This window comes from Accipiter gentilis, chromosome 10 (genome assembly GCF_929443795.1).
Source record: "Accipiter gentilis chromosome 10, bAccGen1.1, whole genome shotgun sequence".
Taxonomy (NCBI): Eukaryota; Metazoa; Chordata; class Aves; order Accipitriformes; family Accipitridae; genus Astur; species Astur gentilis.
In genome coordinates, this window is record NC_064889.1 from 16,678,332 (window position 1) to 16,703,573 (window position 25,242).

The 25,242-nt window shown below is 40.2% G+C and overlaps 1 protein-coding gene across 2 annotated transcripts in view; it reads right to left on the bottom strand.

Moving 5' to 3' along the window:
* Positions 1-25,242, bottom strand: part of ARNT2 (aryl hydrocarbon receptor nuclear translocator 2) — a 104,867-nt gene that overhangs the window by 24,898 nt on the left and 54,727 nt on the right. For both annotated transcript variants that reach the window (XM_049812745.1, XM_049812744.1), the window contains 6 exons: positions 16,801-16,903; positions 14,718-14,783; positions 14,317-14,402; positions 5,294-5,370; positions 3,011-3,145; positions 2,064-2,138 (listed from right to left, as the gene is read on the bottom strand). In XM_049812745.1, the coding sequence (XP_049668702.1) occupies positions 2,064-2,138; positions 3,011-3,145; positions 5,294-5,370; positions 14,317-14,402; positions 14,718-14,783; positions 16,801-16,903 (542 nt within the window). The remainder of the gene's footprint in view (positions 1-2,063; positions 2,139-3,010; positions 3,146-5,293; positions 5,371-14,316; positions 14,403-14,717; positions 14,784-16,800; positions 16,904-25,242) is intronic.

Consider the following 25,242-nt stretch of genomic DNA (forward strand, 5'->3'; position numbering starts at 1 on the left):
TAACTGTTTACTTCAGTCTTTTATTGCATGGTTGAAATAACAGCCCCAATCACACTGCTACTGTACTGAACAAAAATATACTGAAAAAGGAATTGCCTACTAAAGAAACAGCACAATATTTTCATAGATTGGACACAGGTCGAGTGAACAGAAACTGTCACTTCTAATCTGCATTTTTTTCCTGCTGTCTTTTTGTATGACCTTAAGCAAATCATGTAGGTCCCTGCTCCAGCAAATCATTTATGCACATGCCTAATAGTGAGTAGTGACAGCAAAGTCCCCAGCAGCTGAGTTCAGGGATACACCAGCAGCCTCCCACAGCCTGATCTCACCCTCGGTCAACACAGCGAGGACCAAGTCATTAACGTGAATGTTAGTTAGCCTGCCCTTCTGAGCCCCAGGCAATCACTTCAGAGACGGATGTTTGAAGTGTTATTATCCAGCAGCTCTCTGTTATTGTGTCTTGGATAAATTAGTGGAATCAATCATTTGGGCATTAGTGAAAAACAAGGTATGCGTTCTCGCTGCTCTTCCCGCACCACTGGTGTGATCAGGCACAAGTTCAGGGAGCAGAACCAGCTGAAAGGTAGCCCCGTGCAAAAGCAATTAGTTCCTTAGCTAGCCTACCCAGCAAGTCCATCTGTGCTAGTATCAGGACAGTAGGAAGGGTGGGGAGGAAGTCAGGAGGAGAGAAGTTGGAGTAGGACCTGACTCCTGGTGACAACTACCTACCAGGTAGGTTCAGCTGCAGCATCACCCCCCCAAACAAGGTAGGGTAGAGAAGATGACTGGGCGTGGTGACCTGTTTCAAGCATGTAACTCTCACAGGCTCCTGCCTGTGAATCAACATCTTGAATTTAAAAGGTCTTTAGCTGCCATGTGAACTCAGTCCATTCAAGGGACATGAAGTGGATGCGGAGAGCTCACACAGTCTTTTCTGCTAGCTCAGCAATGGGGTTGGTAGTCTGCACTCGAAGGAGGGGGTGCTGAGAAATAGTTCGAGAGTACTAACATCTTACACTATCTCAAACACTTCTGTAGAGACCATAACCTCAGTTTCACAATCTATTCTATGGACACAGATTTAATTGTTTTCCCCAGAGAGGCTTTTCAATGGCTGTTTTTGCATGCCATGCCTGAATAAATAGTTGGCTATACAAATTATTTTAGAAGTCACTTCATATCCATGTTTCACAGCTGAAAATACATCTCAGCATCCAATGCAAGATGGATCAACAAAACTTGGTTGAGCTACAGACTGTTGTTAGAAAATCTGGAACCACTTAGATCATCTGAACCTCAATAATTGGTTAAGCATACTACACCGTGCTTTCTAGTGCAGTAGGGAAGGCACTGAAAAGACCAGCAACAAGCAGAAGGCTTGGGGAAAACACTCCTAGTGTATGTCCCAGATCAATTTGAAGCAATAAGCTCTATAATGGAATAAATGCCTTTGATATAGCTGATGTAAACGTGGCCCACTCTAGGAACGCATCCAGATCAGTAACTCTTTCCATATGTTGCATTTCTTCTGTTACTTCTGTCTGCATTTCAATTCCTAATAGGGAGAAGGGCCAAATTCTCCATTGATGTAAAGTGGTGTAACTCCATTAAAGTATGAAGCATGTCATCTATGCTAGCAGAGAATTTAGGTCATAAACAATCCAGCATTACAGAGGAGTGTAACTACTTTCAAATCAACAGCCCACCTTGGAAGATACATACTTCTGGTTACCACTTAACATAGTGGGATCTACACAGGCACCTCCAAAACAGCTCTAACTGTGTAGTGAACATTCATCTAATTTTGTAAAAAGAAAACAAAACATATAACTAGGTGACTTATTTCTGAAAACACAGCAAACAGATGCTGCAGTTTAAACTACTATTTATACAGCTTAACTGATTAGTAACTGATTAACAAATTGTTTCATATCTTGCTACTCCTTCTCCTGCATAACAGAAAAAATACCTTGAAACGAAAAATAAAAGCTACTTCTCTGAACGAAACAACAACAAAAATAATAAATAAATGGCAGAAAAAAAGGAGCAGGACACAGCACCTGTTGGAAACTCTCCCTCAGATGGCTTTGATCTTCAGGATGGCAGAATTCTAAAATATCTTTCCCCAGAAGATCCTAGAATAAAACGTAAAGCTGTGTAAAAAAACTCAGACCACAACACAAATCCATGTGCAGATCTGCAAGTAATCCTTGCAGGTACTAGATCTACCACCCTTAATGGGACTACTCAGTTAATCAGGGATGAATCATACAAACAAGGTTTGTAGGCATTGTGCCCCACATTATATTTGTACTGTTGTACAGATACATGTATTTAAAACAAATTTGAAGTGATTTTTTTAATACCTGTGAAATGGTATCTTGAAGAGACTGACATCCTCTACTACAGGTCATTTTATGGAACTAATTTTTGTAAAAACAGTTACTATAAAGCTACCAAAAATCAAAATAAATGGGAAAATTTAATGAGCAAGAAATTATTTTTTGCCTGTAAATTGCAACTGTTGAGACTTATCCGAGGGAGAATTGTGGCAGTCAGGAGTTAATTTACTGCTCTACTCAGTTCTGCGACTAGCCTCCTATACAGAGGAGCAGATGCAATCCTAAGGGAAAAGAGATGCCATAATGATGTTTGCTTACTGTTCAATAGATTGGAGGAAGTAAAGACCTACAGGATTAAAACGCTCTCCAAGCACTGTTAACTTTCTATCATAGAAATGTCTTCACTGGAAAGCTGTGCAAGGTTTAAAGCATCTTGCTGTTAGAATTCTAATCAGATCTAAAATGTATAAAAAGACATCCCACATAACAAAGGGGAATACTATAAATTTTACAGAGGCATGGACAGTAAAGAAAAATGAACAGCATTTAGTGCACGACATGAATTATCAGCTACAAATACTTCAGGTTTTGCTGGTTTTTAACATGGAAACAGAACTTTATTTATTAGCTCTAATCAGTCTCTGCATTTACAGTGACTCACTGACCTGGGGCTGGTAGCCAATGACGCTGATGCACCTTGGGTCGACAAAGGTGATGACTCCATCAGAATTGTGTCTAGACAAAAACTCAGTTGGGACCGACATGCCATTCATGTCCATGCACACTGGAGAGCTAGTTACCTAAGACCAATGAAGTCCACAGCATTTAGTCCACAGAACAGTCACCTTAAGGTAAAGTTGATAACATAGCTAAAGAATAAAATCTGTTGGCTGACTCCTAACTACTGAAGGAAGTTGTAAATAAAACAACAGCATGACTAAATGACACAGAACAGCCTTTAGTCTAGTTTGCACTGCAAACATCTCACCCCATGGCACATATCTAGGCTTAACAGCACAGCAGGAAAACAAATACACCAGAAGTTCCCAACAAGGGGGGGATACAGTAAGGATATAAGTATGGCTGAATTCATCTCACTCTGTGGGACCACATTAAAGTTTGGCATCTTGGTTCCTACACTTGTCAACCAAGAATAAGAGATTTCCAGAGGACAATTCAACTCACCCATTTTAGGATGGGAAGGTCAATCTGTAAGAGGACAACTCACTATCTGTAAACATATCCAATAGGAATAACTCAGACTAATACTCAACTTTCAGGTGAGGGTCATCTGAGAACACCCAGAGAACCTGAACAAAGTTCTCCAGACACTGAGGTAAGTGATGATGATATTGGACCAGCAAGTGGCTGCTCACAGTGAAAAAATGCACTTTTCCTGTAAATGCTCCTCAAAGCTCATCAGGGAGAATGATACATTTCCAGCTCTCTGCCTGAAACCTGTGCAGTCAGGCCACTTTGTACCCTTTCATTCCTACTGGGGCTATGAACGAGACCATCGTTGTTCTTACAACTTTCAGAGCCATCTCTGTTAACAAGGTCCCAATGCAAAAGGAGCAAAATCTCATTTGTTGCTGTCCTGAAGCAGATTAGGCAGTTAACAGTACGCAAGATTTCAATTTGTTGTTACAGAGCAAAGTTTATAATCTGTGCACCTTGACTCCTTTGTGATTAAAAACCCATCCCCAGAGCCTCCTCTTGCCCTCCCTCCCATACCCTGCTGGCTCTTCTAACATAACAGATGTTTTGACAGTCCACATGTTACTAATGTGATTTTCTCGGAAATCATCTTTCTCTGGCAGCTGTAACATATGAATCCCCATAACTTCCTCCTCTTCATCAGTGGAATATATTACCCTTGATTATAAAAGCATGATTAACCTAAAAAACATCATGCAATACTTTTGTAGCTCTGCCATCACAATGGAGACACACTCTGCAGAAGTGTTAACACTGCGCTAACGTGCAGGCTGCTCACTCAAGTAAGATGGGTTTGGCACCTGTGCTCTAATGGAAGGGTCACTCTACCTTGTCAGAAGGAGCAATGCCATCCTAGCAGATGGCAAAGAGTGCAGGCCAACAGGAGAACATGCAGGAGGATCAAACATGTTCACCCATGGCACAATTCCCAGACCGGGAAGATAAAAACTAGCCTCCCTGCTGCGGTGAAGGAGATTCACCGCGACTGGTCTAGCTCCCACTTAGAATTCTCATCAGCAGTGGACAAAGAAAGAAAATGCAATACATCAATTGCAACCATCTGGACAAAAAGGAAGTAAAATTTTATTCTCACAGTTCCCTCGGCTGACATCACATCTGAATGCACACTATAATACAAACTGAGAATAAAGCCATTATTCGTGAAGTGTCTCTTGACTGCCCTATCTTTACCATTTTCAGAATAACTCCTGCAATCACAGTTTTTCAAGTAGTTGATTAGCCAGAGAGAGAGAATGAATGAAACAATAGCAGGGAACATGTCACTGGCTTTGAGAGCCACTTTAACCTACCATCTGCAGCACCTGTACTACCACATTTCTCACAATCTAGAATATCCCAGCCCTGTGCACGCAGAGAGTAGCAGGCCTCTACATGCTCATGGCCCAGAAGCACCTTTGCTTCTGTTGTTGGGTTAAATACACATATGCAGCAAAATCACGTTTTCATTTTGCTCTGTTGACATGTTCTAAACAAGTCCTGCCCATAGCAGGGTGGTTGGAACTAGATGATCTTTAAGGTCCCTTCCAATACAAACCATTCTATGATTCTATAAATCACTGGCTGCACACCGACATCAAGGCACTTTGTATTTTGGAGGCACGTTAAAAGTTACAGCCTAGTACCAGAACTTCGTGCAAATACTTTACAACTAAAGCACAAGACTGATTATGCTTTCAGAAGTAGTTTATATAAAGAAAGACTGGCATTACCTGAAGCCTTCCTATTGCCACGAGGCAATATTTACTACCTTGTCCCACATCAGCGTCTTCTTCTGGTATAGTCATGCCTAGAGTAAAAGATAACAAATACTGTTATAATTAGGAAATCTGGATGAGCAGAGATGCTTCTAGATGCTCTGAATCGGACAAAATAACCTTACTGTCTTCTCTAGGATTCAGGCATTATCTCTGGGTTCAGATCAGATGATCCTTCTCAGTCGTGCTTGATCCTACATACCTCACATGCATATACAGTACCCATGGCAGCAATTTTGGTTGCCGAAGACAAAGCAGATACAAAAATTCCATTATACACTGAGACAGACAGTGACATTTCCATGAGTACTGCTCCGCAGCATGTTACTGCAGCCATGTGGTCACTTAATATCGTCAGTGAATGCACACTATGTACAGTTTTCTTTGTGAATAATATGTTACAATGAGCGGTAAACACAAGGCACAGCCTAGATTATTCATTCACTTCATGCTCATATTTAACAGCCGGTTCTACTTTTTTCTATAATGGACTAAATCTGGGTTGTTACTTTGAAAGACTGAAAAATGCGGATGCTTTGCTAACAGTGCTTGTTTCAGTTGTGTAACAGGAGTAACTATTATAAACACAGGAATCATTTCAAAACATACGTGTGTACTGATTTCCATCTCAGTGTTTCACAAATAGGAACATTCAGATTAGCTCTGTTTACTTGCTAGTTGGCTAAGCCTTATTTAAGGCTATTTCCCAACTCCAGTTTTGAGATACCAATTTCCTTGAAAAAACATCTTCCAAGAGTGACACTGCTGACTTAAATTAAGTGAATTGTAAACTCTTTCACAGGCTTTTCAAGGAATTCAGTCACAACAGGCAGTGAATCATTTAAGGGGCACTTTAAAGCATTAATGAAATTAATTGCAAAGCAGCTAACAATTATGAAACAACAGCCACTTTATTCTCAAAATTTGTAATTCGCAATGTAAGTCATCTTTGGACCGTGCAGAGGATGACAGCATACAACTTTCTTAAATGATGCCTCTGAAAAAAGACTATAAATGCTGCTGAATGAACTGAAGTAGTCTCTGAAGGAACTGATTTTGTTTCAAAATAATTGAATCTTATCTGACAATCAGTTTCTAGATAGTACCCTACAGGTATTTTTCAGTTCTCACTGAGCTACATAAAAAAATACAGCGTACAAAGTATGAAAGAAAAAAACCCCCATATTTTTGTATAATTCAAACTTTTTTTGCAATGGAATTCACAATTTTGCGGGTGTAACTTCATTTGCAGCTCCCTACATAACTAGGATTTTATCAGGGCATCTCAAGAGCTTTAAAAAGGAGGAGCATTACTGTCCCTTCTAACAAGTGGAAAATTGAGGAGCAGTACGAATTTCAACATCACACACTACAAGAGCTGGGCAAAACCCCCTTGTCTTCCTACACAATGATCTTGTTATCCAGAGATACAAATTTGGCCCTAAATAACTCCTTAGCTTCTAAACCTACATGATAGCCCTCACCGAACAGTGAGATATTCCTCTGAAATGTTTTCTTAGAAGCAGCATGACAAGATCAAGATGGCAGTATGTGACCTTAGGAGTACATTTTAAGAAATCAATCATTAAATACGTAAGTTAAAAATAACATCGGGTGGAATCAACACATGTTATTTTGCAATTAAACATAATTTTGTGCTTCCGATAAAGGCGCCTCTGTGGGTTACTACCGACCCAAACTTTCACCTAAGATCCTTCACCTGATTTAGAACATCACTGAAATGAAGACAACCTGCATTTACCCTCCCTGCAGGACTGTTCTGCACTACCTGCAGTTTATCAGGTCCTTCAATCAGTTAAATTACAAAGCCTCATTTCGGTATTTCACACACCGCTACACACCAGGCAAACCACAAACAAGAGCCCAAACACAAATAAGTCCCATGCTCTGAGACACCAGCATACCACAGAGAGTATAAACCACTGACATGAAATTACAGTTAAGAGATTCATATTACAGAAGTATTTTGTTTTCCTTCCTTGCTGTGTTTACACAGTTATTTCTTCAATACAAGACTTAGTAATTAGCTAGTGACAGCTCCAATAGGCAAAGGAACTGCATTGGGCTGCCTCTTGAGAAAAAGAGAGAAAACTACCCTGAAAAAGCAGCAGCAAACATTATCTACTCAAAGTTGTGTCCACTTTACACAAGATTTTGGCAGACATGACTATCTGCTCAGATACATGTGAGGCACCCAGAAGGGTGAGCTCCCAAAACTAAACCTAGACTCCTCCACATGAGCAATTTTAGTTTTAAACAGGTAGAAAATGGTTAACCGAGAACTGTGTGCAGTTTGCAGGGGATGATAACTGGAATCCAGCAGTTTCACCTTAAAAAGCAGTGACTAGAGGTGTGAACTGAGAGCAGGACAAATTAAATGATGCAGTAGTGTAGGACGGAGCATGAGGATGCTGACTCCGCTGCAAACGAAATGCAGCAGTGTACAAAAACAACCACAGGAGGAAAGAAAGCACTGGAGCAACAGCAGATTTCCAACAGAACACTTTGGCTGGAAGATGGCAGCTGGGACCGCATCCCTCCAGGAGATGGATGAGGAGTTTCTCACTCAGTTATGAACTCTGCACCAGGGCAAACCTGCAAGTTCAACCATGAGCCGAAAGAACAAACATTTTAAAAGCTGGTGCCTGAAGCAATCACAGTTACATTCAGACAGCTCGGTACAGGTGGTCTCAATTCAAAGATGGTGAGTGATTCTAGGCCTTACTGCCTTCTGAGGATTTTCTCGGTGGATGCCTGGTACTTCTGAGAATTAGGCCACTTAAACACAGGCGCCTAAGTGCTGTTTTAAGAAAATAATTCTAGGCATTCTAGTTGGATAGCCTTAACCAAAAGGTCCCTTTAAAATGGAGTTTTCCATTTGAGAAGGACAAATTTAAGTATTTTCCCTTGACTTCAAAAGCTTTTTCAATCGTTTCCTTAGTGGCACAGTGTATTACAAAGGACAGCAAAGATAGTCAGCTGGATGGCTTCCACTTCGTTTAATCTTTTTTCTGCAGCTTTCAGCAACGCTTTCCTTTTTAGGAACTTGGTCCATGCTTGCTACTGCCCAAATAAACTCAAAGCAACATAAACAATCTCCAAAATTAAACCTAGCTAAGAAACACAATTTCTGATGTCACTCTGTTGGCAAGAGAGGCTGTTGTTCTAATTTTCACTTTTTTTTTTTTTTTTAAGATGGACTACATTTGGTCTGTATAACACACTGGAAAATGTATTAGTTGCGTTATCGCACAAGACACCCTATGAATAAAAACCAATCTGCCTAGAATTAATCAATACATGACCCAATGAATTGCTAACCCTTCCCTAAAAGTGCCCAGGGTAAAAATATGCCAAAACGATTGTCTGCTTGTTTGCAGTGTAGGTCCTCTTACTGACAGCATTCCATAAAGGGAAATTGTTTTCTTTACTCTCTTGCTGACAGTTACAAAGTTTCAAATGTGGGTAAGCTTATATATGAGATGCATTCCTAGAGAGATTTACTTTTGCTTTAGCATACTTCCTATTAAACATACTCCAATACAGACAGGTAAATAAAGATATGTGTACTGTGCTTAATACTGGTTTGTCCAGCTCTTAACATAATGTAATATTGCTCCTTAACATCACTAAGTACCATCAGTATCTCCAAAAAACATTGCAAAAGCCTCCAGGAAAACAGCCATGAAACTGATCTTTAGGAGGCATCAACTAAATAAACATACATTAGTTAGTCACATTCTTTAGGTGTAACCCTGAGAAGGGCTTTATTTCTCAACACCAAATATATGCTCCTCTTGAATAATAAATATAGTGCTATGCTTGTTCAAGTTAATATCAACAATTTGCAAAGCTAAGCCTGCAATTGAGCATTACAAATAGAATGCTGTGTCGTTAGAGGTTATGTTTAATTTCCAAGTGTCCTTTATGCCAGCAAACAGTTTCCCACAGGGCAATGGCATGTATTTGAGTGGACATAAGGAACTTTTTATTTTTCCCAATAAGCTTCCAGTTGGCTCTAACAACAGAACAGCTTCATGTTCTGCCTTCTTTCTCTATCCTTTTGCCCCATATTTTCTGCAAGACACAGAACAGTGTTAGTGGATTTGTGGTTTTACTTCACTACACTCAAAAATAAATTATTTATGAGTCTTTAGAAGGACGTAATTTAAGTGTCTAGTGGTCACTAGCAATTGCCTCCTAGTGCCTACCTCCATCAGAACCATTTCTGACAGTTACACGCCTGTGCATGAAACTGTACTTTGTGACTTTATCTCCCATACACAACAGAAAAAGGCTTTCACAAAAAAAGGCTGTGGATGTTTACAGCATACCAAGGAAAAATCTCATGAAAAATCCCAACAAAAACTAGATTCTTCTTTTTAAAAAAAATAAATTAAAGCCTTAAAAATGACAGCACTGCAAAGAATATTCAAGCAACTATTTTGTTTTGTATTGGAAGAGGGAGTACTTTGCACAAACGTCCTGATTCTGGCCAAAACTTTAACATAACCTAACAGCTTTGGCATGCTGTGGTTAAGACGTTACCGTAAGTCTGACTTGGAAGATTAAAATGTTTCTTTTTTAAGATAAAAAACTAAGGGGAAAAAAAAATTTCAACATTATTTGAATTTAACATTATTCTGGGACTTTTTATTTGAAGTTTTCGAAATAAGTATCTATCTAAGCCTTTTCTTCACAATGTGTTTTTCTGCAGGTCCTGGCTTTGATTTACAGAAAACTAGCAACATCCTGACAGACTGTATCTTCTCTCTCCACCGAATATTTTCCATCAATTTTTATGGCATGAAAAAAAAACCCCATTAGGAAAATATCATATGGACCACATAAGATTCATTTCCTTCCAGGAACAAGATGCTCAGAGAGGAAAAAAATAGAAGCAAAGCAAATGCATGCTTAAGTTGAAAACTGAATGATCAAGAGAAGGTCAGCATTTCCCAGTTTTGTGAATGGTTATGAACTTGAAGCGCTGTCTAGGCTAAGGATCACAAGCTGCTTCACTGGGAACAGGGGGACAAAGGCTGGAACTGGTGCTCAGCCAGTTTCAAACAAGGGGTCTTTTTACCTCATTCAAAATAATCCAACACTGCACTGTCATTATTTCATCTAACATAGACTGCACATAAGAAACGAACAACATACTGGTTGGAAAGTTGATCTGGAATACCTGACTCTTTTTTCCTTTGACTTCTACACAAAGTTTACCCCGATTACTTGAGGTCAACATATAATTAATAGGGATATAAGTGTGTAGGTATCATATGCCAGGTTTTGTACTTCAGTTTAGTTTTATCCTTCTCTTGCAGGCACAATGGAGGAAAATGAACATACCATTAACAAACTCAGCCCAAACAGATGCACTCCTCAAAGTGCCTGGGTCTTCTCTCTGTCCCTCATTCATTCAGAGGCAAACACGCTGTATTAAGGGAACAGCCAAAAAGCTCCTTTTCCAGGGGAACACAGAGAGAGCTCAGGCTGCAGCACTCCTGGGTCTGCTTTGCTAGGACACATGGGAAAGGCAGGTGCTGCCTGTGGGTCCTGCATGCTCCGAGCTCAGCTCTCTGTGGAGGATGAAGCATAATGCTTCCTGTGTTTTCTCTCTCATTTCTCAGTGCAAAAGGGCAGTCTGCCAGCAAGAGAGCCTTCCTGGTCCACTGAGGGCTGGGGGGAAAGTCAGGCTAGATGTGCAAAGTGTTTTCACACTAACCACAGACCTGAGCCATCACAGAATGTGCTTTCTACTTTAGATCTGTGACACCCCCCCCCCCCCCCCCCCGTCCTTAAAATATGCCACCATACTGATGCAGCTGTCATTTTTTTTCACCTGTTTAGAGTATTTGAATTACTTAAGTGACTTAGCATAGACTACTCACAGCAGCAGTGTTGTCAAACCTGATAGTCTATCACACTAATAATGATCACAGAGCAGTTCTTGTCTTGACATTTCTGTATCAATACTGATTGTGTTATACTCAGTGTGGGACTAAAAAAAATTAACACACTGGCCACAGACAATGCAATACAGCCTAGAAAGAGAAAATACCAGGTGCTAAACAAATTAGATTAAGTACAGATTAAGAGCATTTGCTAAATATTTGTTATTTCATTCATGAAAGTATGTTTTATGTGTTGTATATTAGTTATATAATGCACATGCCACATTGCATGTTCTGAAAGAAAGGGATATGGAATTTATATTAGAATGTCCAGTTCACAACTGAAAAATGATGCTTTCCATAGCTGAATTTTTGAACAGCTGCGATTTAGCACAAACCCATCTATTCCCAAGAATCCAGAGACGATGCAAAGGCCAGGGGCTTGCTACTCTCTAGCTGATTTGAGCAGAAGTAATTTTATTACAGGGTAGAAAAGCCTTAGCAAATTCAATTACTGCTGCAGTTATTTCATTTGCTTTGCAGATTATGGTTGAATTACCATTGGAAATGAGAACAAATGCAGTGATGTTGCCACTCATTTACCCAAACGTATTGGGGACCAATTCAGCCCATGGATATTCCCATTCAACTCCAAAAGTCAATGGATACATGACAATCACCAACACAAAGTGGGGAAGACTGGGAGGGCAAATAACACTCATGAAAGAGGCCCCGATTCAGTACTATATGCCCCGAGAAAGGCACGCAGGCATGACTATTATGAGTAACAATTTGGATGGTTACATAAAAGGCCATTCAAATTCCACATAAGGCTGTCAAAATCGAAAACATCCCTTAGGATAGCGCTATAGTTTGGAGGCATTAACATTGTGGAGGAGCACTGGGATATCATAAGGGAGCACCATGTGATTTTGAGGAGTGGAGTAATAGAAATGGGATGAAATTCAACATTACTAAATGCATAAGCATGCACTTGGGGACTAATAACAGCCAAACTAGAGCAACAGAAATGGGATGAAACTTCGCATTACTAACTGAAAGATCACACAATTGAAAGCTCCTTTTGCTATGAACTGGAAGATCTCAAGTTGACAACTGAGAAAAAGGCAGCCTGGTGTATATGTATCACGTGATCTAGGATGCAGCAGGATGCACTATACAAAAGAGAAGTATGCTATATCATACACTGCCAGTCAAGACAGGAAATACCATTTTCATCACACATCACTACAACCTCATCTGGAACAAGAGTGTATAGTGCCGGTGACCCACATTTTGAAAAGTTAAGTGAAAACACAAACAAGTGCAGAGAAAAGACATAAGGATAAAGAAGAGAATGTACTGTGAGAATGGATATTAGAAGAAGTGGGCTGGTTTAACTGTGCAAAGTCAAGCCTGACAGGATATGACCTCCTTCTGGAAATGCACCAGAACACTAGAGACAGAGACACACACAAGGCAGGAAATCTCCCGCTTGATCTTCAGTGAAATATAGTCCAAGAATACACTAGCATAAATTTCCCACAAACTAATGAGGACTGGCAATTTAGGAGGTTGCTAAGCATGGGAGAGCAGTGAGGTTTTTTAAGAGCTGGAGAGGGGGAAAACACCTCACTAATGTAAACTGGAACTTACAGTGTGATACCTGGCAACCGGGCACTCAAAAATCCCAAAGATCCTTTTCATCCTATGCTCCTGCACTGCGGTGCCTGCTCCCCTGCAGAAATGGTGCCTGGAAGTCATACACCGCTGATGTTGTAACCTAGCGCTGACACAAGTTCACGCGTTTGCAGCTCTGCATTAGCAACATACACCCCTGAAGTCTTGGATCTCTTTAAATGTCCCATAACATGCAGCAAGCTTTTCATCCAAGCTAAGCAAGGAGCTGAAAGAAATCTTATTTGACCCACATCTTCCTGAAGAGACATCCTGTACATGAAGGCTGAATTCAATTACGTTTGGAATTACCAATAGAAAAGCTAATCTCTTTGTGGAAGAAAACAAAAAAAAAAACAAACCCCACCCTTTCATTTTCATAGAGCAATTTACACATACTGTGCTCTCTTTTAAGACAAATGAAATTAAAACATTTTGACTCCTACAGCACACTGAAGTATACTAAACCCTATTAGCAACAAGAGGGGAGGCTTTCCTCTTCTTCCAAAACTGCAGCTCAGCAGGAAATCAACAAGAAGTTCACATCCGTGTGCTGGTGTCTGCACACCACTGCACAGACTTGGTGCAAACCACCTCTTAGCATTCATAATCCCTGGACAAATGTGATTTATGCTTGTGGTATACAACCGCAAAAGGGCAGGACAACTCATGGTTTGATTCATGCCAGCAGGCGCTGTCATATTGCAAACAGCCTCCTCAACTACTGCAAACGCCAAGGTCAACTAACCCAGTCCATGATGGTATCTGGATGAGCTCCACTATCTCCTCTTGGAATTTTTCAAAGGTAAATATTCCCATATGTAATACTGAGTTACAGTAGGTAAATGTTTTTCTCTGTAGTTCAAAGCAAGATGCCAAGACTTGTTTCCCAGAAAAACAGCCTCAAAACAGAACTTATCACATAACACTGAACTTTCTCCACTAATACCACCACTGTGAAGACTTATGTGTCTAAATTGAAATTACACATTTTCATACACAGGTGCTTGTAACTCAGTATTTAAATATAAAAGCATTAGTTGGTGTTTTCTAGAGGTACAAATGCCTTGTGTTTACCTTCTTAAAATCAGGCCATTTTTATGTTGGTTTATCAGACTGAAAACTTTTGGCCCCAGCTGCTGTAATCCCACATTACTGACAGCTTCTACAGCTCTCTGTGCCAATGAAATTGGGAGGGGTTTCACATGGAAAAATGGGGAGGCCCAGAGTGAGTAACAATAGCCTATTTCTTGATATCAAAAGCTTCTCAAGATGAGACTGAATGAGTTACCCCACTGAAATTTAGCCTGTTTTTGTACCAGCAAAGGGATCCCAAGCCAGGTTTTCAACTCTTGCAGATAGTTCAATGAGATAGATACACACCTGCTGGTGGCCAAGCCTTGATATAGCCAGTGCAATGGACAACAGCATACTGTGCTTCGCCTTCTTTTACTGGGCCAAGGCCATTCCTAAATGAAAAGGAAACTCAAAAATATCACGTTGACTGACATGCAGAATAGCTTTGTTTTTAAACTACTACTAATGATTTATTATTATTTGCAAGTTAGAAACAACCATCAACCTAGAGTGCTGTACAATGTCAACTGCATTACAAAGCTATTCAAGCCTTACTTGTTTTCCATAATACATCTTGGAAGTGCTATTTTATGTTGTGTGCTAATGCAAATGTTTGTCCAGGTAGTAATCCTTGACTGAGCATTAGCCCAGTGGAAAATGAGAGTGCTTATGGCAACTAACTGTTGTGGTAAATTAAGTAACAGTACCTGTATCTTTTTCTCATGGTGGTTATTCTGTTCAGAGGTAAATGATCCAGAGGAGCATTTCCACACCTAAAAGTAAATTAATATTTGAAAGGGCTCAAAAATGAATATAAAAACCCAAGATGAAAATGCATTTTAAGATCTTTATTAGTATCTATAAGTAGACAATAACGGATATTTATTTCTGACAGAAAGTTGCAGATTCATGTTTTCTTAGAACTTGCTGCTTCCATGGGCTGAGCTTTTTGGGTGTACTACAAACATTTTCTTTATTTTATAAAGAAAAATAGAAGAGACTATAAAAAGCTTCCCTCCCGCCCCCCTAGACCTAAAGACTATTTGAAATAGATATTCCAAGAGTGGCTAAAGGATAGATACACTTCAAAATACGATAAAACAAGGGTGAAAACTAGAGAAGAATGTATGTCAGGCCCACAGATATCCACACAAAACAATCTCAGTGTTCCAGTAGCTTCCCTGGACAGAGCATTTCAACTACCACACACCAGCTACAATGTTAGTAGATATTTATCTAATGTTTGCAAGAACAGACTATTTACACTATCAAGTAACTTTTAACACATGTTCATGTATATTTTGTGATATTTCTAACTATGCCTAATTGTATGATTTTAACAATCCATTTGAAGCTAAGTAAATAGTTTGAAGGGTAAAACCAGTTCATTTTTGATGGAAAAAAGAACAATAACAATGAAACAAGTAATCACAAGGAAAGTTCACATTATTTGAGGCTCATTCTTCCCACAAGCTTTTATTTAATTATTATTATTCCTTGTTTTTTTTTTTTTTCTTTTATACCAGTCACTGCCAAGGAGAAGGAATGAACAATTAAAGTAAGATTTAGAATTACAAAAACAATGGGGTCACTGGCATGTATAAAATCACTCTCATGCACTGGAGTTTACAGAATCAGGGCACTAGGAAATAACTGCAATCTGAAATGTTGTTTTAAAAGCTGGGGAACAACTGTAAACAGGACATTAGGCCTGATTTTCTTTGCACAAAAAAGTCCTCCTCACATGACCACTATGTGCAGCTTGGAGGAAGAGAAAGCAATGTTCCAAGTGTCTCTCTGCCAGGTTGTATTTCCTTCCCCCCAGTTAAGGGGGGAAAAGGAACTGTAGCTCTGAAGTCTAATCTTGCAGTTATTAAGTATATAAACCCCTTATAAAGGCACCCAAGAGCCATACATTCAGCTTCCTCACATGACTGGAAGAAAATCCACCACATAACCAAAGTACAGGCATCTGCTGTAATGCGTCAAATATTTTGCTGTGCGTGTTTCATTCCATAACAAATTTTGCATCATCTGTTTTCAACACATATATTGGATATAGGCTACAGATGCAATTATGTACTTTCCCCACCTGACCACACAGAGAGAAATTTATTGCAATAGCAACATGCATTTTATCCCATTAGCACTACAACAACAGAAGTGCCACAAGCCCCAGTCAGAAGCAGCGGGCAGGCAGATCTCTTTAAATAAGCCTAAGCAATGCAGGAGAAGTTGGAAAATTGCAAAATAAAAACCCTCTAACAATTACTCATTTATCTAGCATCAACCAGCTGACATCTGGTTAATTCATACCAGGCTTAGGTTAATTCCTACATAGCTGGCAAGTTTGCAACTGAATTGCTGTTTGTCTTCAAGATTCTTTTAATATTATTGGTTTGCTGAAAAAATACACAGAGTTGGGCTTTCATTACACTTGCGAAAGCTTTGTTCCCAAAGTATTGATTTGAATAATTTGACTAGAAGAGACAATGGCTTACATTCCAGGGGTGAAGTTGTCATGAAGTTCTCTGGGGAAAGAATCCTACACCCCACACTGATAAAAATAACTGCAACACACAAACAAGGAGCTGTTTTGTCATTAATCATAAAGGAACACAGGTTTCAGTTTTACTCCAGTTCCAAAAACAAGCATTCTGGAAATGCTTAATTCGAGCGTGTCATTACAGCTTCATTTTTTAAGCAAGGTCAAATTGGTGCAACAAAATGTCTGAAGTCTAATCTGAGATGGGACTGGAACCACCACAGGAATACAAGGTAAATGCATACCTCATTCTGCAAATGAAAGAGCGCCTTGATCCCATGCACATTCTCATTGAGGACTGCTGACCCTCTTTCTTCACTGTTCCAGTCTTCAAGTCCAGGATTCGCCCTAGAAAAGCCAGGCAGAGCAACTGATGTTCAGAACCTAAATTTAATTTCATCTACTACAAACTAAGATAACAATAATTTCATAAGCTAAATGGCATTAGCCCAGTTAGGGGAAAAAATACCAACAAAAAATTTTGATCCTGGTCTCACATCAGTTATGTGCCAGCTTAACTAATGATTTCAGTGAAGCTGACTCTGAGTCACAACAGTGATGGCTCTTTTCTTGGTTGGCCCAAGACCAACTTCCAAGGCAGGGTCAAATGTCTGGAGGCAGAGAAGACAATGACAGTAAGCATAGCTTTTTGACTTGATCTGCTTGCTCCACTCTTTACCAGAACTGTGGATAAAGCAACATACATCATTTCCCTGACAGCTGCTCCTCTTTCCCTGGGCTCTCGTGTCTACCCAGAACACTCTCACCATAATACCACCTCACATATTCAGGGCTGCAGCGATGGTGAGGAATACACAAGACCAAGCTCTTCTCCTTGATGATGAGATACAGGATATGTCACAGCAGCATTTGTGGTGGGGCCCTTTCAGAGCTGATAAAAAACTGACACGTTAGCATATTGTTAAAGTTAATTTTCAGCCAGATCAGTGAGATGATCTGATAGCAACATGAGTCTACGCAAAGTCCATGGCTGGACCCTGCTAATCAGCATATGCTGACTGCAAACCTCAGAATCTCACCCCACAGACACAGCAATGAAAAGGGACAACAGCAACCAAGTCATCTCAAGAGAGGACAGCACGGAGGGAGTGTTTAGCCAACACTCCTACAGCAAGTTGGGGAAGGTCTTTATCAAAAAACAAAGACAGCAATGCAGTAACAAATTAATCTTTCCATCCTCCTGAGACAAAACAGAAGGCAGTGATTACTACAGATAGGTTCAGATCAGTGATGCCAGGGTACAGTGTATCACCTAAAATCCTATTCTTTACCACCAAAGAACTAACAGAATGGACTTTTGCATCTACAGCTCAATTGCTAACAGATGACTATAAAATCTTGCACATTAGTAACTCAGACTAGAAACGAATCACTGGCGCAGATCCACAATGCTTCAGGGCTGGACACAGCCGCAGAAGTGACAGTGGGCAAGAAAAACGCAGTGGAACAGCTGCTAGACAATTAAATGACAGCCACACTGGTGCTGATGACACATGGCCATGAGCAAACCGACATGTTTAAGGTAGGTACAGTATCTTTGAATAACTGAAACCATGCAAGCCTAAGCCTTTACTTTGATATAACTAGCCAAGTTTACAGGGGTACAAGATAGCATACTCTGACTGTGCTAAGTTGAAGAAATCATGCAGAATACATTCAAAGTCTCCCTCACCAGATTTCCTCAAAAGTCTCTGTCCAAAAATTAAGTTCTGAAATAATCTTACTGCCAAACATTCATTTCAGAATTATATTAACTGAAAATACCTACCTCCATCCATGAATGGGAATAAAATAACTATGCAACAGTTTAAAGATCAGAATTTTAGATAAGGAACTAGGCAGTAGCATTTTATTGTTAAGGTATACTAAAGATAACTACTTCTGGAGCAAAGCCATCCTCGTCAACAGAAAGTCAGACTGTGTCATTTCGTGATCTCCAAGGTATACTTCAGATGGTTAAGAAGTTAACAAGCCTGGGAGCAACTCCTAAAGATGCTTCATTTGGGAGCAATTCCTAAAGATGCTTCATTTCAGAGCACTGGGCTATATGTTAATATAGATGTATGATTCAAGTGTGAGCTAGAAAAAATCATACCACCATATTTCCCAGCTCAGTTACAAGATGTAGGATGGATCTGAGGTTCAAACACACTTCCCTTCCCTGCATCAGAGAGTCTGTCTCATTTTCTATATCAAAGCCACAGTCTATTTCCCCATCCCCTCAACTAATCAAACAATTTAGAGAAATAAAATATCATTAGGCAGGAGACAAACTGACTCACAAAGGCAATACATGATAAAGCAAAAACAGACAGAACATATGTGCAGGACCCAATGGCTGTCTATGTATGAGCAAACAAGCCAAATCAAACCATTAAAAGCATTTTTTCTCTTTGGACACAATAACTTTGTCATACACATAAACAAAACCATAGTTTTTGAGCACTTTTTTTTTTCCCCATTCCAATACAAATTCTTGAAGTGACACTAACAATCAAAAAGCAGTGACAGTAAACGTAACTCAAAGAGCTATTAGAAAAGTCTCAGTTTTTATCATCCAAGAGCATCTGTAAAAATAAGTATACTTCACAATTATGTGGCCGCTAAGCCTAAAATTGCTGACACATGTTCCTTTGGCACGTCTGGAACGCCCGACAACAAAAGTCATAGTTTTTAAATTTAGCTTTTTGTTTGGCAACGTCTTAAAAATATGTATCAGATAATAAACAGTAATCTAAATTTTGCCCTGACTTACAAAATCACCGTAGGGGGTATGTAAGGGTATGAGTCAGAGAAACGTTTGGTACATAGATATTATGACAAAGCTCTCTCAGCAGCTTGTTTCAATAGTCTGTCATGCATGTGTTAAGCTCATAGAGCTCTAACAATATAGTGCAGATTTTGATAAAGAAAAAGCAGTTTGTGTATCATATTTTATTAGCAGCTTATGATCAAATTATATTAAAAAGAGAAAGAATTATAGTTGAATAGACTAAGGACAAAGTTTCCAATGTAGCTCAAACAAGCCTGTCAGTGCACTCCCTGGGATAAAAGGGATCTCCTAAGACATGGCATACCAGGGCTCGTATCTCTGTTGGAGCTTTGAAGTTAATAATGTTGGTGTCACCAGGTGTGTAGAGCATACCTGGAAGAGTAAACTGGGAAACAACCCACTGTGAGATCTGTATGCAACTAATGTGGCCATGCAGCACAGGCAGATGCTAACTTTGGAAAAAGGAACGGTGTAACACTCCCAAGCGCTTGCACCCTGTGTCTTGCCCATAGTCTTGCATACACACCACTAAGAGCTTTCTCTGTTTGGAGAGCTCTCCTGTTTAATAATGGCAACCTGGATACAGTGTAACCCCTTTTTATTTTTGTGCTAACTGCTCAAAAAACCATCTTCATTTCTAGACCTAGACTTACAGCATTTAGCTTTTACCACATGATTCTGAAGTGCAGACAGATGGAAAACAGTCAAGTCAGGACAAGCTAGAGTTGTACCACAGTATTTGTCATGATTTCTTTTTACTATGACAACCTGCAACTGTGTGTGACAATACAATGTCACCTGGTCTCAAGTCAAAACTCAGAGCTGTTTCTCCCCAGGCTCCTCGCCACTCCATACCTGACTCTGAGAAGGAGATGGACCCACACTGCTCTGCTTCTGCCAGCATGGAATTGCAAAATCATCTTCTACCCACTTTAATATCATCTACAGTTTGCTGCAGCTGCTCATGTGATGGACCTTGGCAGGTCCTACACTGCAGTCAAGCAAACTGGCATAAATCACAACTCAGTGTCATATAGACAGCTCAGTTCAAGAAGGTGGCACGCTCTGATGATGGCTCTGTCACAGAACCATAAAATATTCACATCTCTGTGTGTTCCTGCCTCTTCTACACTGGTGCTGCTACCTTGGTTTCTCCACAGCAAACACACATAAAGTACATTTGATGCAAAAGTTGGCAATTATATTCTTATTAGTAAGAAATATTCTAGGATGCTTTGACAACTCCTGCTAACCAAATAGTGCACATGCGCATTTTTTTAATTTCTTCTTCTAGTTTCTTCAGAAGAACAGTTTTAACAACCCAGTGCCACCACCAGCTGGATCCCTTATGAGCTTCCCCATAAATTGGTAATTGCATGTGGTTCATTTTTATGTTAAACTTTTCCCCTCTCCAGCTCCAGACACAACCCTTGGATACAGCAAGTGGAGGATGCATGTCTCCAGCACAGCACTACTGTGACCGACTCGGCTGTCTTATTACCATTCACAGCAGCTGCACAACTCAGAGGAAACCAGAGTTTACTCTGCTGCAAAAGAGAAAGCAAATAAATGAGAGCAATGCTTATTAAAACCAGCACATAAATCTCTCCAGTTGGTCTGGGTATAACTGATAATTTGTTGAAATCTACCCACTACAGTCGCCATTCAGAAGGCAGTATTGCTTAAATCTGTAATAAACCAATTGTCCGCTGAGCAGGAACCCACCGTGTGACTCAGGAACCTGATGTCAGCTGTCATTACTGGAAAGGGCTGTCAGAGGGGACCACAGAGGTGATGTACAAGAGATTCTTTATTTGGGTAAAATTAGAGAAGTCATTTAAAGCACTTCCCACTAAAGAGATTAGTTAGTAACCAATTCAACTACTGAGGACACATGCCAGAAACATTCCCTTCGTGTTATGCCGCAGCGTGTTTTCAAAGATACTCTAAAAACGTTCTCATAATGATCAAGGGGACAAATGTTCACATTGGCACTGATATGCCCCTTGTGTGTGCAAAGAGTGAACAGATTATGCATGAACCTTCCCCTTTTGGATCTCCAATTGCTACTGTGAATGTTCAAATACCTTTTCTATGCTTCCAATGATTGAGATGAACTTAAGCCAAGGATTGGGCTGGGCCTGCTGAAGTTCATGGGGTTTCAAATCTGGGAGTTTGGCTCAAATCCATCTTTACACAATAGCACCAGCCTGTTAGAAAATTTGTCCCTCCGTGTTTAAGCACTGCATGCTAAGGTTTATAGCCTGGTAATCAAACACAGTCTGTTCTTTCTTACTTTTTTCAGGTTTTGGTTTTGTTTGGTTTTTTTAAAAATTGTGGATTCAAAATTCCCTAAGCTTCAACACCTAATTCTACCACAAAAGCCTTCTCTGCTGGATTTCCAGTTCCTAAGAATCCTACAGCCTGTAATTAGAAAGAAGAATTGTTACATGAGGGCATACTTTTGCAAAAATTTCAGTGCAAGTTGAAATGTCTGTCTCTAAAAACAATCATATGGTATTCACATCCAGTTTGCAGCACGGGAATACCCCTCTTTTGCAACAAAAGACTACCACCTGTTTACAAAGATCAGAAGAAATTTGTTTTGGTCTCATGCACACAAAAATACTGTTGGCAAAGTACATGATACAATTTTCCATTTCCCTCTAACTCATCAGTAAATAGACTGCTGTCTTGCACAGAATCTTGGACCTGATAAGGGAACAGCCTGAACTGGTATATGGAGTCTCATCTTGCCCTCAATACCTCCAGCAAGCTTTGCGCTGTAGTTGATTGCGTCTTGACTTAGAAAGAAGAAGTTAAATATTTCATAATTATTCTCAGCCACTGGATTGTCTACATATTTCTTTCCAGGCAAAATAAAATAAAGGATAAACTAAGTTTGGTTTGGACAAGATAACAAAAGATGACTTTGTGCTCATCAAAAATACTCCACAGGCTACTCAGGGAAGACAAACAGGACACAGGAATACGGCACACAAAAATCCTTATGAAAACTAAAGGCATCTTTATCTTACTATGAAAACGGAAAAAAGCAAAACAGGGATGCAGCAAAACAAGAGGATATAATTAAAAATAAAAACAAAGTGATGGTCAAGGTACTGATGCTTCTGGGTACAGCTCCAAATGTAAGCTGACCCTCAAACTGGAGGGTCAGAGAGCAAAGGACTTCTGTGGTGATGCTCTCTATTAGTACATTGAGCCTTTAGAAAGTAGTGGCAGAGATCAGCTTGAAGATGCACGTTCTCAACTAAAACTACTAGCTGCCAGCCCATCACACAGAAGTGCAATACTGCAAATGAAATATTTATCATTTGTAGGGAGGCAGCACAGAAAAGTCTTTATCATTCATGAGCATAGCATCAAAAGCCAACTCTGTTACTGTACCTCGGGATATCAAGGATGTGCATGAAGACAGCAATGGTGGTTGGACACTGACCCCACAACAGTTTGTACACATATAAGATACAAGCCACTGCTGGGGATAAACAATGAAGTTCCAGAAAATGAAGTGAAATTCTTCTGTTATTTTTCATTCATCAGTTTATACATATGCACCAACTACAGCTGAGCATTCAGCTTTACACCAACTGAGGTATTCAGCTGGCAGAGTTCCTCTTGAAAACAATGGATGCGTTATAAATACATGAACAGAATGTCTTCAATAAGAAGACTAAATAGCCTAAATGTGATCAATTTATATTAAATTACTCTTGATAAGCTCATGCCAGAGCAAAGCAATTATTCTGCATTAATTCAACAATTAAAAGAAAATAAAAACCTTTAAAAATTTATACCCTTACAATTGTAAGGGGTAAAATTGTCTCTCATGTTTAATGCAGCTTAGCAAGTGCTTTAAGCTCCATTAAGTTTAATAAATATACATCCACCCTGTGGATCCCAATATAAAAAAAATTACACATGTTCTAATAACACATTAAGAATCAAAACCGAAATCCAAACACAGTATTTGAAGGCTCTTCTTCCAGGAACTCATGTTTACATAAACCAGAAGCAGCTAGTAATATACAAATAAAACAATATACACATTAAAAAAAAAAAATAAATCTTGGTCACACCGGTCTTCTCTCAGCATTCTGGGTTTTATTAGTTACATAAAGGTAATGTTCATAAAAGCACAGAGATATCTACCACATACATACACATATTAGAGTACACAGTCCCTGTCCTGAAAGCCCAAGTCCCTGCCCTAAAAATGACAAGATATCTACTGTAAGGTTGGTGAGAGAGAGAGCAACTGCCATAGCACAGAAATATGCTGCTGGTCATCCAAGTTTCCTCTAAAAACAGAGCATCCCTTCAGGATCATAACACCAAAGACAGGAACTATGTGGGGTGAATGTACCAAACGATACAATCCTAATAAAACAGTACCCACAAAAAATGCATCTCTCTGGCCCCTCATTGAGGGGAAAGCAAACACATGAGCAATAAGTATAGCCTGAACACTCAAAACAAAGGTGGACTTAAGACCATCCTAACTTCAAATTACAAACTAATTGCAGAACCACATGACTGGCACCAGTTACACTGTGCACCCCAAACCAGCACCAATTTTACAGCACGCCTCTCTCGCTCACATCAGAGGTTACAGTGCGGCTCTCACAGGCAACGCCCGCTAACCTGCTGCTTATTTTAACACCACTACTTCAGATGCGCTGAGAAGTTAAAGTCTGTTAAATATATGACAAAAAAGACACCAATTCTTGGTAACATTTAAAACACATCGAGAAGCCATGAACAATGCACAGTTCTAGAAAGTAAGAGCCTGACGAAGTTGTTTTTACAAAACAGATTTGTTAACTCGTGATGCTTAACTCATTCACCAAAAACCCCTGCTCATTCACAAACAACCCCAGTGTGCAGGCACTGGCATTTCCAACACGCTTGCCCTCCCCTGCATCAGACACAGCACCGACACGTGGGACTGCTGCCAGGGCTCATGATGATGCACAGCAGATGGGCTCGTAACAGGCAGCAGACTTTTTTCTCTTTCATACTTCAGATTCACGCCGAACAAGTATCATAGCTGCATTGTTAGCCGTGTACATACTGTTTTAATTCACATGTGGAAAGGGTCCGTTCTCCAGCCAGTCTCCCCTGTGGGTGCAGGAGCCCCTGGGTTCTGCTTGGAAGGTGTCTGGTAGCGCAGGTCATCCCTTACCGGTGTTACAGCCTTTATGGACCATAACCACAACTTCAATCCCTGGCTTACAGAAACCTCAGGACATGGGGGGGGGGGGGTGGGGAGCAGAGAACACGTTCCTGATCGGAATGGTTGATGCGATCTAAATCTTTCCTGATATTAAAATGACTATCCTATCAAATCTTTCAAGGAGCGGGTCAGTAGGACTGAGTGCTGCAGGTGGGAACAAGGTCTCCCTATGGACACTTCCCACCCTTGTTTCCCAGCTAGTCTGACTATACAGAGAGGACGGGACCTCCCCACAGGAGCCTGCACCCTACCAGCAAGGCTGTAGGGCAAGCCAACATTTATTTATACCTCTGTCCTCTGCCGTATAGGATATTGTGCCCTGGCCCACCTTCTCCAGAAGAATGAAGCCACGGGGACAGTGGTATATCAATATCCCTTGAGAATACAGTACAACTGTAAAATCAGTCAGCCTCACACAGCCTGGAACAAAATCAGGGACCACACAGGACTTCCCAGCTGTCATTATACTGCACACGTATCAACCAAGCAGCTTGCGGGATGGCAGGCATAAAACACAGTCACTCTTGCTCCAAAGCTGGCAGTCCTTTCCACCCAAATGTTATGAGACCGCTTTAGCACTCACAGGCTGGGCTTCACTGCTCTCGCGTGCTTGTTTTTTCATGCAGCAGGAAGCGG